At 38.3% G+C, this 13,839-nt stretch overlaps 1 protein-coding gene across 1 annotated transcript in view; it reads right to left on the bottom strand.

Annotated features, from left to right (window-relative positions):
* KCNU1 (potassium calcium-activated channel subfamily U member 1) overlaps window positions 1-13,839 on the bottom strand; it is a 168,748-nt gene that overhangs the window by 23,775 nt on the left and 131,134 nt on the right. Inside the window, exons 21-23 of the mRNA XM_009212873.4 lie at window positions 12,039-12,135; window positions 8,306-8,530; window positions 6,800-6,989 (exon numbers count right to left, since the gene is read on the bottom strand). Coding sequence (XP_009211137.1) covers window positions 6,800-6,989; window positions 8,306-8,530; window positions 12,039-12,135 — 512 coding nt within the window. The remainder of the gene's footprint in view (window positions 1-6,799; window positions 6,990-8,305; window positions 8,531-12,038; window positions 12,136-13,839) is intronic.

Genomic DNA, 13,839 nt, shown 5'->3' with positions numbered 1-13,839 from the left:
AAAAAGAAATAAACAAAGCCTGCAAGAAGTATGGGATTATGTAAATTGACCAAATCTACATCTGATTGGGGTGCCTGAAAGTGAGGGGGAAAATGGAACCAAGTTGGAAAACACTCTTCAGGATATCATCCAGGAGAACTTCCCCAACCTAGTAGGGCAGGCCAACATTCAAATTCAGAAAATACAGAGAATGCCACAAAGATACTCCTCGAGAAGAGCAACTCCAAGACACATAATTGCCAGATTCACCAAAGTTGAAATGAAGGAAAAAATCTTAAGGGCAGCCAGAGAGAAAGGTCGGGTTACCCACAAAGGGAAGCCCATCAGATTAACAGCAGATCTCTCGGCAGAAACTCTACAAGCCAGAAGAGAGGGGGGGCCAATATTCAACATTCTTAAAGAAAAGAATTTTAAACCCAGAATTTCATATCCAGCCAAACTACGTCTCATAAGTGAAGGAATAATAAAATCCTTTACAGATAAGCAAATGCTTAGAGATTTTGTCACCACCAGGCCTGCCTTACAAGAGACCCTGAAGGAAGCACTAAACATGGAAAGGAACAACCGGTACCAGCCATTGCAAAAACATGCCAAAATGTAAAGACCATCGAGGCTAGGAAGAAACTGCATCAACTAACGAGCAAAATAACCAGTTAATATCATAATGGCAGGATCAAGTTCACACATAATAATATTAACCTTAAATGTAAATGGACTAAATGCTCCAATTAAAAGACACACTGGCAAACTGGATAAAGAGTCAAGACCCATCAGTTTGCTGTATTCAGGAGACCCATCTCACTTGCAGAGATATACATAGACTCAAAATATAGGGATGGAGGAAGATCTACCAAGCAAATGGAGAACGAAAAAAAGCAGGGGTTGCAATCCTAGTCTCTGATAAAACAGACTTTAAACCATCAAAGATCAAAAGAGACAAAGAAGGCCATTACATAATGGTAAAGGGATCAATTCAACAGGAAGAGCTAACTATCCTAAATATATATGCACCCAATACAGGAGCACCCAGATTCATAAAGCAAGTCCTTAGAGACTTACAAAGAGACTTAGACTCCCATACAATAATAATGGGAGACTTCAACACTCCACTGTCAACATTAGACAGATCAATGAGACAGAAAGTTAACAAGGATATCCAGTAATTGAACTCATCTCTGCAGCAAGCAGACCTAATAGACATCTACAGAACTCTCCACCCCAAATCAACAGAATATACATTCTACTCAGCACCACATCACACTTATTCCAAAATTGACCACATAGTTGGAAGTAAAGCACTCCTTAGCAAATGTACAAGAACAGAAATTATAACAAACTGTCTCTCAGACCACAGTGCAATCAAACTAGAACTCAGGACTAAGAAACTCAATCAAAACCGCTCAACTACATGGAAACTGAACAATCTGCTCCTGAATGACTACTGGGTACATAACGAAATGAAGGCAGAAATGAAGATGTTCTTTGAAACCAATGAGAACAAAGATACAACATACCAGAATCTCTGGGACACATTTAAAGCAGTGTGTAGAGGGAAATTTATAGCACTAAATGCCCACAAGAGAAAGCTGGAGAGATCTAAAATTGACACTCTAACATCACAATTAAAAGAACTAGAGAAGCAAGAGCAAACACATTGAAAAGCTAGCAGAAGGCAAGAAATAACTAAGATCAGAGCAGAACTGAAGGAGATAGAGACACAAAAAACCCTCCAAAAAATCAATGAATCCAGGAGTTGGTTTTTTGAAAAGATCAACAAAATTGATAGACTGCTAGCAAGACTAATAAAGAAGAAACGAGAGAAGAATCAAATAGATGCAATAAAAAATGATAAAAGGGATATCACCACAGACCCCACAGAAATACAAACTACCATCAGAGAGTACTATAAACACCTCTACGCAAATGAACTAGAACATCTAGAAGAAATGGATAATTTCCAGACACTTACAATCTCCCAAGAATATACCAGGAAGAGGTGAAATTCCTGAATAGACCAATAGCAGGCTTTGAAATTGAGGCAATAATCAATAGCCTACCAACCAAAAAAAGTCCAGGACCAGATGGATTCACAGCTGAATTCTACCAGAGGTACAAGGAGGAGCTGGTACCATTCCTTCTGAAAGTATTCCAATCAATAGAAAAAGAGGGAATCCTCCCTAACTCATTTTATGAGGCCAACATCATCCTGATACCAAAGCCTGGCAGAGACACAACAAAAAAAGAGAATTTTAGACCAGTATGCCTGATGAACATCGATGCAAAAATCCTCAATAAAATACTGGCAAACCGGATCCAGCAGCACATCAAAAAGCTTATCCAGCATGATCAAGTGGGCTTCATCCCTGGGATGCAAGGCTGGTTCAACATACGCAAATCAATAAACGTAATCCAGCATAGAAACAGAACCAAAGACAAAAACCACATGATTATCTCAATAGATGCAGAAAAGGCCTTTGACAAAATTCAACAGCCCTTCATGCTAAAAACACTCAATAAATTTGGTATTGATGGAACGTATCTCAAAATAATAAGAGCTATTTATGACAAACCCATAGCCGATATCATACTGAATGGGCAAAACCTGGAAGCATTCCCTTTGAAAACTGGCACAAGACAGGGATGCCCTCCTTCACCACTCCTATTCAACATTGTGTTGGAAGTTCTGGCTAGGGCAATCAGGCAAGAGAAAGAAATCAAGGGTATTCAGTTGGGAAAGAAGAAGTCAAATTGTCCCTGTTTACAGATTACGTGATTGTATATTTAGAAAACCCCATTGTCTCAGCCCAAAATCTCCTGAAGCTGATAAGCAACTTCAGCAAAGTCTCAGGATACAAAATTAATGTGCAAAAATCACAAGCATTCTTGTACACCAGTAACAGACAAACAGAGAGCCAAATCATGAATGAACTTCCATTCACAATTGCTTCTAAGAGAATGAAATACCTAGGAATCCAACTTACAAAGGATGTAAAGGACCTCTTCAAGGAGAACGACAATGAAATAAAAGAGGACACAAACAAATGGAAGAACATACCATGCTCATGGATAGGAAGAATCAATATCGTGAAAATGGCCATACTGCCCAAAGTTATTTATAGATTCAATGCCATCCCCATCAAGCTACCAATGACTTTCTTCACAGAATTGGAAAAAACTGCTTTAAAGTTCATATAGAACCAAAAAAGAGCCCGCATTGCCAAGACAATCCTAAGTCAAAAGAACAAAGCTGGAGGCATCACGCTACCTGACTTCAAACTATACTACAAGGCTACAGTAACCAAAACAGCATGGTACTGGTACCAAAACAGAGATATAGACCAATGGAACAGAACAGAGTCCTCAGAAATAATACCACACGTCTACAGCCATCTGATCTTTGACAAACCTCAGAAAAACAAGAAATGGAGAAAGGATTCCCTATTTAATAAATGGTGCTGGGAAAATTGCCTAGCCATAAGTAGAAAGCTGAAACTGGATCCTTTCCTTACTCCTTATACGAAAATTAATTCAAGATGGATTAGAGACTTAAATGTTAGACCTAATACCAGAAAAACCCTAGAAGAAAACCTAGGTAATACCATTCAGGACATAGGCATGGGCAAGGACTTCATGTCTAAAACACCAAAAGCAACGGCAACAAAAGCCAAAATTGACAAATGGGGTCTAAAGAGCTTCTGCACAGCAAAAGAAACTACCATCAGAGTGAACAGGCAACTGACAGAATGAGAGAAAATTTTTGCAATCTACTCATCTGACAAAGGGCTAATATCCAGAACCTACAAAGAACTCAAACAAATTTACAAGAGAAAAACAAACAACCCCATCAAAAAGTGGGCAAAGGATATGAACAGACAGTTCTCAAAAGAAGACATTCATACAGCCAACAGACACATGAAAAAATGCTCATCATCACTGGCCATCAGAGGAATGCAAATCAAAACCACAATGAGATACCATCTCACACCAGTTAGAATGGCAATCATTAAAAAGTCAGGAAACAACAGGTGCTGGAGAGGATGTGGAGAAATAGGAACACTTTTACACTGTTGGTGGGATTGTAAACTAGTTCAACCATTATGGAAAACAGTATGGCGATTCCTCAAGGATCTAGAACTAGATGTACCATATGACCCAGCCATCCCATTACTGGGTATATACCCAAAGGATTATAAATCATGCTGCTATAAAGATACATGCACATGTATGTTTATTGTGGCACTATTCACAATAGCAAAGACTTGGAATCAACCCAAATGTCCATCAGTGACAGACTGGATTAAGAAAATGTGGCACATATATACCATGGAATACTATGTAGCCATAAAAAGGATGAGTTTGTGTCCTTTGTAGGGACATGGATTCAGCTGGAAACCATCATTCTCAGCAAACTATCACAAGAACAGAAAACCAAACACCGCATGTTCTCACTCATAGGTGGGAACTGAACAATGAGATCACTTGGACTTGGGAAGGGCAACATCATACACCGGGGCCTATCATGGGGAGTGGGGAGTGGGGAGGGATTGCATTGGGAGTTATACCTGTTGTAAATGACGAGTTGATGGGTGCTGACGAGTTGATGAGTGCAGCATGCCAACATGGCACAAGTACACATATGTAACAAACATGCACATGCACCCTAGAACTTGAAGTATAATAATAAAAAAAAATTAAAAAAAAAAATCAATTTTTTTGTTGATTTAATGAATAAAGTAGGAAAATCACTAGATATAAAGGAAACTAAAATTAGAATCATAGGTTTATGTTTTTTCCAGTCCCTAAAGAAGGTGAAATTTCAATAATAGTAATAACAGGAAGAAATATTCACCTAGACCATCAACTAAATGACTTATGGTGTTGTCAGTTATCCTGAGCTTATATTGTGCATGCATTTTCATTGTATATGGATTTATAAACTTTTTTTTTTTTTTTTTGCTCTGTCACCAGACTGGAGTTCAGTGGCATGATCTTGGCTCACTACAGCTTCTGCCTCCTGAGTTCAAGCAATTCTTATGCCTCAGCCTCCCGAGTTGCTGGGATTACAGGCAAGAGCCACCACACCAAGCTAATTTTTGTATTTTTAGTAGAGACAGGGTTTCACCATGTTGGTCAAGATGGTCTCAATCTCCTGACCTCGTGATCCCCCCGCCTCGGCCTTCCAATGTGCTGGGATTACAGGCGTGAGCCACAGAGCCCTGCCTATACTGCTTTTAAAGTGAATACTTGTTCTTTGTCCAATTATGGACAGTTACCAGCATGCACACACACACACACACACACACACACACACAAACAAATGATGAGTGAATCCAAGGAGTGACCCTAACTGCTAAGCTAAGGATTCCTATGGCAGAACAGAACAGCACTTTTATGGAACTTCAGATTTGCTCAGCAGAGGTAGGGTTCACCCCTCCTGAGCCTGGCTGTTCATGGCACTTTGATATTCATGAAGTGCCTTGTTATTAGCTCTGCTTTGGAAAACACCCTGAAACCCTGGTCTCTGGGTTGGCATTGGTTGCTTAGTGAAGGTCTGTATAACAGCTAGCTCAGTTTGCCCACCAAAGATTAGATTACTGTTTTATTCCTTTGTGCCAATAACCTTATATTTTCTTGCATAACAACAGTGTCTCAGAATCAGAGAGAGATTTTTGGTTTCCCAGTTTGAATCATGAACATTTTTATCCATAGCCATTATTATGAAAAGCCTTGCAATGCCTTCAATGCTAACTTTTTCAAGTGCCATGCAAAGTGGGACAGCTGTGGTCAGAGGTTGCATGGCCCAAGGATTGAGTACCTGATCTTGATACAGAGAATCAATTGTCCCCAAGGAACATAGTTGGATCTAGGGGATTCCAATCATGACTTACTTTTATTTCTTGAATTGGAAATCTGTTTTAGATACAGAAAATTCTTTAGTAATAGTACTTTTAGATTAGGTTGAGGGGATGGTAGTCAATTTTTAGAAACAGACTAATGTATAAGCTTTTTCCCATTTTGAGGGAGAAGGAAAATCACAATTTTCTCACGGGGATTGACCATAGGCACATTTTGGGCATAGTGAAATGTGCAGAAGCACCTCAGGTGTCACAGGCTCATTTGCTGCAGTTCAACGAGTATTTGTTAAACATCAACCAAATGACAGTAATTGCAATAGGCACTGAGAGAAATACAAAGGGAAGAAAGACACGATCCCCATCCTGGAAAGACCCTTGTATCTCCCTAACCATCTCCTTCTAGTCTGAAGTTGAAGTATGACAGTTTTAGTCTATAGATGTTAGAAAAGATCTTAGTCTTCTAAAATTCATATACTGAAACTATCTCAAAAAGGAAAAGAGAATCATGGTTCATTCTCTCAACCACAAAACTAACAATTTTAACTTGATTGCATTAGATCTATAAGATCCAATGAGAATTTCATAATAATAATAACTATAGTAGTACCTCATTAATTAAAATAATATCCCACATGCTATGTTCACTGATAACAACAAAAACGATAACACTTCAAAATTGTGTTTTTTCTTTAAAAATGAAAAAATAAAAAACCTGTGTTAAGTGCATTCCATTTAGAAGATGCATACCATTATCCATTTGACTTAGAATTCCAGAGCCCTGAACTGTGGGCTATTTCTACTATAGGATTCTCAGGATTGGAAGGGACCTCAGAGGACATCTGGCCCACCCTCCTGCTCCCCATAATTAAAATACTTCAAAGAGGAGTTAATTCTCTTTTCTTTTTCCATACGTCCTAACTTCTTGTCAGGGGTGCTGTTCTCACCTGACACTGAGGGTGACGAGTCAGAGGAGGAGTCAATTTGCAAAGATCCGATGGTGAGGGTCGCCAGGATGGCTTCTGCGTCTACCAAAGTCTGGCTGCTTGATGGCTTGGATGGGGGGGACAAGACAACACACATGGAGCATTGCTCTATATCGGCCGCATGGAGGTCTCCAGAATAAAGTGCGCATCCCTAATGAGAGGCAAACAGAGAGGGGAGGCACTTGTCTGATGGAAGGATGTTATATCATGGCTCATGGTGGTAGCTCTTTGTGAGTGACGTAATTTTTCAGCATTGAGCTCCAACCTTCACTGATTTGATTTTAAAACTTAGTTACCTCATATCTGACACATTTAATCTTATCAAACATTAATATTTTAGTGTGAATAAGTTTCATAGATTCTTTCCTGAAAGCAAGTTTGGATGAGACAGAGGAGAGTGGGGAGGGAGGAACAGAAGTCCATGCCACTGACTGAGGTGGAAGAAGAGAGTAGGGTCAGGGTAACAGTGATGAGGCCCTACTTGTACTCTCTGGGTTAACTAGCAAGGTGACAGTTGCTTCTTTCTTTGGTGGGAAAACAGAGATCGATCTGGTACTGTCTTCCGGTAGGTTGGAGTCTAATATAGGGTAATTCCTAACACTAGCTGGATCAGATTTGCTCTTTTTTTTTCTGCCTTTCAATGGACTTAAGCAGGAGAGGTAGTACAGGGAACCTTACAGTGGCTTTTTTATAAAGCAAATGCAATTTGCTTCTTGAGAGAATTATTTTTGAAATTTGAAAAATATTTCTTACATTAGATTGGTGCAAAAGTAACCATGGTTTTTGCCATTACTTTCAAATATGTTCCTAGCATTATGAAAATGCTTTGGTGCATATCTCATGAAAATGAAATGCTTTGGTGCATTTCACAGTGCACATAATGGACTCCTCAACGAGCGAAATGGTGGCATAGAGTGGGACATAGATATACGCAAGTTCTGGGAAAATATAGTTGCAACCACAATACCACATAAGCAAAATCCCTCCTCTCCATACAGCCATCAGGGACCATGTGGCATTATATGGTTCATATAAAATGTCTCCAGAAAAGATGAAAAAGTTAGAGCACAAAGGCTGACCAGTATTAGCTTAGGTGTAGCCATTAAATTATAATCAGACTCAGAAATGCAGAGAAACTTATTTGTACAAAGACCATAAAACATGGTGATTCAAGCATTAACTCAAGAGCCACAACATCTGGATTTAAATCCTAATTTTGTTACTTACTTACTGGCTGTGCAATCTTGGTCAAGTCACTTACTCTTCCCATGCTTAAAGTTCAATAAATTTAACATCTACTCATAGGGTGGTTTTGAGATTAAATGAATTAATATAGGGAAAATATTTAGAAGAGTTTCTGGCATCTGGCAAGCACTGTAGAACTGCAATATTATTATCATTATTAATTCTAGTCCCATTAATATTGAAATCCTTATAATTATTAGCTATTCCTTATATGATACTTACAGGCAGAATGTATATCTGGGGAAAATTCCGGAGAAATCGCCATTCTCTCTGTAGATAGTCCAGAGACCCAATGAACACTATGTCCTTCAGCTCCTTCCTGGTATAGTTGCTGGCTCTCAAGGGCATTACAAAGTTCCGAAGCCCTATCAGGGCTGATTGGGCATCTCCAAATACACATGCTACAATGTGGTTCCGAAACTTATGTTTTAACTTGCGACTTCGTTTCTAAGGATAAGGATTCCAGAGTCTGGTCATTTTTATAAACAAGATGAGAATCCCTCCAAATGGACCACCGCTCCTCCTCCCAATTCTTCTAGGTACATCCATAGCCCTACCTTCTTAAGGTGAATAGAATTTTGCAAATTGTTTATAAAAAACAGAACTCATGCGTAAGTGGTGCAATTACACCTTTTACTTTTTTTGTGGAATTTCTTTTGTATTTCACTCTCTTTTTAGTTTTCTATTAGCTTGGAGTGCATCAACTAAAACTCAGATTAGCATCATTCTTCAGGGTGTGAAATCATTGGACCAAATGGAGAAAGTATTTCTTGATTTTTATTACATATTTTTAGCCTTGTATGTGCCACAGTAAAATTCGGTGAAAACCTAAGAATCCAAATTCAATGCTAAATTATGTCTTTTAGTGTTATACAGCAAGCTGTATAACATATTGCATATTCAGTGGGGTTTCATTCATTAATTTGAACCATATGAATTTACCTTTTTTGGGTCAAAAATGGTTGAACAGTGGCAATTTCATATGGTTCAGTTGAATACACTGAACTGGTTCTATAGACTCCTGCATCAAGGAAATTCATCAAACAAAATGTATAAAAGAAAAAGAAATATTATAAAAATTTCATTTCCCCATCCTGTATCCAAGTGTTCTCATTGTTCAAGTCCCACCTATGAGTGAGAACATGCGGTATCTGGTTTTCTGTCCTTGCGATAGTTTGCTCAGAATCATGGTTTCCAGCTTCATCCATGTCGTGGGGTTGGGGGAGTGGAGAGGGATAGATAGCATTAGGAGACATACGTAATGTAAATGAAGAGTTAATGGGCGCAGCACACCGACATGGCACACGTGTACATATGTAACAAACCTGCATGTTGTGCACATGTACCTAGAACTTAAAGTATAACAAAAAAATTTCATTTGATCTCAAACATTTGAATATGTCTCATACTACTATCAGCATTGCCAATTGTTAATATTGTCCCTGTGTCTCTAAGTTGAAAATAAAAGAATATGTATGGAATATATTTAGGTTTCTCCCACAGTTATACAGACCCATAAAAACAATAAATGTAACTTTTAAAGAATGATATTCCTGTAGGAAACTTATCTTAAGCCTATGTGTGGTTTCTTTCAGCGTACGGCTAATGTCTCCTCCTAACAGCACTGAGATGTGACAGAGAGAACCCTGAACTCGGAGTGAGAAGATGTGATTTTGTATTCTGGTTCCATTGTTAGCAATATGACTGAGCAAATTACTTAACTTCTCTGGTTCTCAATTTCTTTGTGTTTAAAATGGAAAAAAAATAAAACAGAGAGTTAATTTTGTTGTAGGACATAATATATTGAAAGTGTTTATTTCTTAACTCACTAAAAGTTGTTCAATAACTATCAATCAAATTTAAAAGTTATTGAATTTCTATATTTTCAAAGGAGGACACTTAGAAGCTGGTACAGAGTAAGTTAAGTGTATTTAAATTTCAGCATGAGCATTTCCTATATTCCTAGACACACAAAGACTCAGAATACTTCAAATGGATATATCATTCTTCTTTATGCCAGTCCTTTGCTCGGTTAAATGGCAATCTTCTATGAAACAGGCGTTGATGAAATTTAACAGGATAAACAAGTAGCATCTGACATTTCAACAATTAAAAGTTTGCCAAATTAGCATATACTGGGAATACTGTACTGTACCCTCCTTCCGAGAGGGATCCCCCTGCGAGGGGAAATAAAGCTACTTGTCTGGAGAGCCTTCCTAGAGTGATATGAATCTTAACCAAATCTATTAAGTAATTGTCTCTAGCTAATCCGATTAGTTTTAACTTGAATAATGAAGCCTCTAACTGTATTTAATGTAACATGTCTAAAGTCCAACAATTGCTCTTCTGAGTAGAACTAAACAATTAGAAACAAGATACATAGCAGAGTGCATTAATGGGCACAGCTACAGAGGCAATTTCTCCAAGAAACTGTGGCACAAAACTGTCTCCTGATTAAGAAAGATGGTGGCTATTGGAGGAAGGGGAGGATGTCCTATTTGTTCAAAGTAACTTAAATTGATCATTTCTACTTGGCCCTTTTGCAGATGAAACCAAGTTTAAAGGCTCCTCAAATTTTGCAATCCAGATATTTCTTTCCTAGGGGTACACATTTCAAATTTCTTAGCATTTTTAAAACTAGAAGGCATCCTAAAGTTAACAAAAGACCCAGTTGATATTCTGAACTATATTCCATATCAAGTATCATAAGGGATATATCAATCATGGCAACCTGTCTGCATTCTTAATAAATATGATCTAATAAAACTTCTGCTATTTCCATCCTTTGGTCTCAAATGTCTCAATCTGCAACCAACTTCCTAACCTTTCTAAAGATTTGCCTCCCACTGAAAATATGTTTGTCTTCCTGCTCAACGGATGTTTATTTTGTATAGTTCAGAATAAGACATAATTGCTAAAATGGTGAGTTTCAGCAACCCTAATAGTCTTCCAGTTGGTATGACAGCTCTGACAGTTTTGTGTTTCTGATCAAATGATGGATCATGCTTTTACAAAAGTTGAAATATATTCTGTCAGGACATTGGCACTGAGCCACAAAGATGTGTATGTATGCATGTGTGCATCTATCAAAAAAGTGAACTAAACTCTTTTGGAAAGCAAGAAAATATATATAAGTATCAATTAGTCATATATAAAAAAATATATAGGGTTCATACGGCATGCAAACAATCATTTTTATTAGTTAAATTTATCAGCTACTACTTGTAAAGTAAACCACTAAGATTATACTTCAGTTTCCAACTCCAGAAAATTACAGTAGGTGGGCATCTGGAAAGCAGGTGCCAGACCCTGGGTTAGGATACAAGACTTTTTCCATCTTAGTTGCAGGTATTTCTGTGAGTTGAGTTAGTTTGTCTCTTTGAGAAGAGAGACAAGGATATGACTGTAATATCCACAAAGATTCACCCTGGTTGTATGGAGTGTTTAGGAGGCATATTTGTGGCTAATGTGTTAAATCTAAGTAGAGCCAGCTTTAAGAAAAACCACTACAGAAAATCCAAATTTCAAAACCAATACATTAGAAAAATTCTTATTTACTTAAAAAAAAAAAAAGACTGCAGAGTCCTTGTAAACAGTAGGTTTCCCTGGTGCATTTAAATTAATTAGATTTACTAGGAAAACAGCAAAATTTCGAGAACATTATTCTGAATAACTGAGTCAGCCAAACTGTTAAAGGAGAGAGGAAATAGTTGAAGACATATAATTGTTTGAAATTCCAGCATATTACTCAAGTAGGCTTTGTCAAATGCCTCATGTGTTACTTTGTATATTATTCATATGGCTGGTGAGGGATATGGGTTTTTTTTTTTTCTTTTTTTGACAAATTCATAGTTTACAAAGAGAAGTGACAGGTGCTTATGACTAACATAGGAACATCATTTACCCTAAGAAATGCTTTATCTTATTTGAGATTTGATGATGCAAGATCACCTACCAGAGTCACCTTGTCCAAAGAGATTGGTTTGCACCAGTGAAACATCCCACTGCTATCAAGCTGGTCAGAATCTTGTTCTACATCATGTAGAAAAGTCCTAAATAGGAAGAATGGAGAGTTAGTTTGAGACTATTTGGAGCTCCTCTGTAACAAAGCCGAGATGTAAAACTCATCAGAGCCTTGAGATCAAAGAGGAGAATAGCATAAGTAGAATGACCACAGGTCTGTAAGACTCTAGAATAAAGGCTTAGATGTGAAGAGCACAAAGAGCCCAGACTGTATCATAGCTGAAGACACACTTTGGGCAAAAGCCACATCGGGATTTTTTTTTTTTTTTTTTTTTTTTTGCCTTAGATTATATGTACCTTGAAGATAGTTATTTCTGGTTTTAATTTTGATACTGTATGATACTGTTATTCATTGGTAGATATCATGAGCAGTGTTTTGGGCACCTGAATATAGAATTTACATAGCTGTGAGAGATTCAATCATGGGTGACATTTCTCTCCTTAGCATATTTTCCTCCTGTCTCCTTTCCATATATTTTTCTGAATGGTTCCCTGTTGAAACATTCTGATTTAGTAAATACTTTTTGCATTCTTTAAAGCTTTCATCACTGGTCTGCATTTGCCTAGACTTTGCTTTGATCTTGATCTAAGTCTTGGCAATGCCATCCCCATGGTCACCCCACACTGCAGTTAGACACAAGTTTGTTTCATAATATATTCAATCCATGACAGGGTCGGATGTTCTTTTGAAAAATCTCACTCTCATCCTAAGGAATGCATATTTGCTTGTGAGAGAATAAGAAAACCCTTGTCAAATTACAGAAAATTGAGGATTAGAAAGGCCTATATCAGCCAGGAAAATCTAGGCTTACACTGCAGAAACAACCTCAACATCCCCAGGGCCTAACACAACACAACTTACTTCTTCTCACCTACACGATATATTTTACACAGGTGAAAAGATGTCTCTGCTCAACACAGCCAGCCAGAACCTGGGGGACAGAGGTTCTACCATCTTATGGCCTCAACATCTGGAGCATGCATACTCCTCAGTCACCAGGCAGGGGAGGAGAAAGGAACTGGAGAACCAAGCCTAGGCCTCTAACTGCTTTGGTCCAGGGTGACTCCCTTCATTTCTCCTCACATCTCATTGGCCAGAATTAGTCACATGGCTTCTGCTGACTTTAAGAGGTCTGGAGAACATGGGAAGTAACTTAAATTGTTCAGTAAACATTTCTGTCTCTGCCAGAAACTTTAAAGACTACCCGCCCTTATTTTATGCATAAAAGTCAAAGAGCTAACAAAGTACAAAACTGGCATTTGAATAGAGTGCTGAAGTTGAGGTTACCAACCTCACCATATCCAGCTGCTTTCCTTCCTGAGTGTAGGGACAGGTAGGTGGGGCCATGTGACTAGTTCTGTCCAATGAAATGTGAGAAGAGATGGGTCAGGCAGTGAGAAGCTCTCAGGTGAAGTTCTCAGGGTCTCTCCTAGCCTGGCTGCTCCAGTGGGCACCTTGAACTGAGTGCCCTGGCTTGCTTGGCCTATGCTGGATACGTAATGTGAACAAGAAATAAACCTTTCTTGTGCTCAGCCACTGAGATTTCATAGTTGTTATCAGGGCATAAGTCCATCCCATTCTAACACCAATTCCTTTTGCAAAACACATGTTCCATGGTATATTAGTAACTGGAGACATCCTAGAAGTAACCAGAGTTTGAGAGCAATGGCCCCTCTTTGACAGTCACTGATATGGTCTGGCTGTGTCCCCACCCAAATCTCATCTTGAACAG

The sequence above is a fragment of the Papio anubis genome, chromosome 8 (genome assembly GCF_008728515.1).
Source record: "Papio anubis isolate 15944 chromosome 8, Panubis1.0, whole genome shotgun sequence".
Lineage (NCBI taxonomy): Eukaryota > Metazoa > Chordata > Mammalia > Primates > Cercopithecidae > Papio > Papio anubis.
The sequence above is the reverse complement of the archived record's forward strand: the minus strand, read 5'-3'. Positions and strand labels throughout refer to the sequence as shown.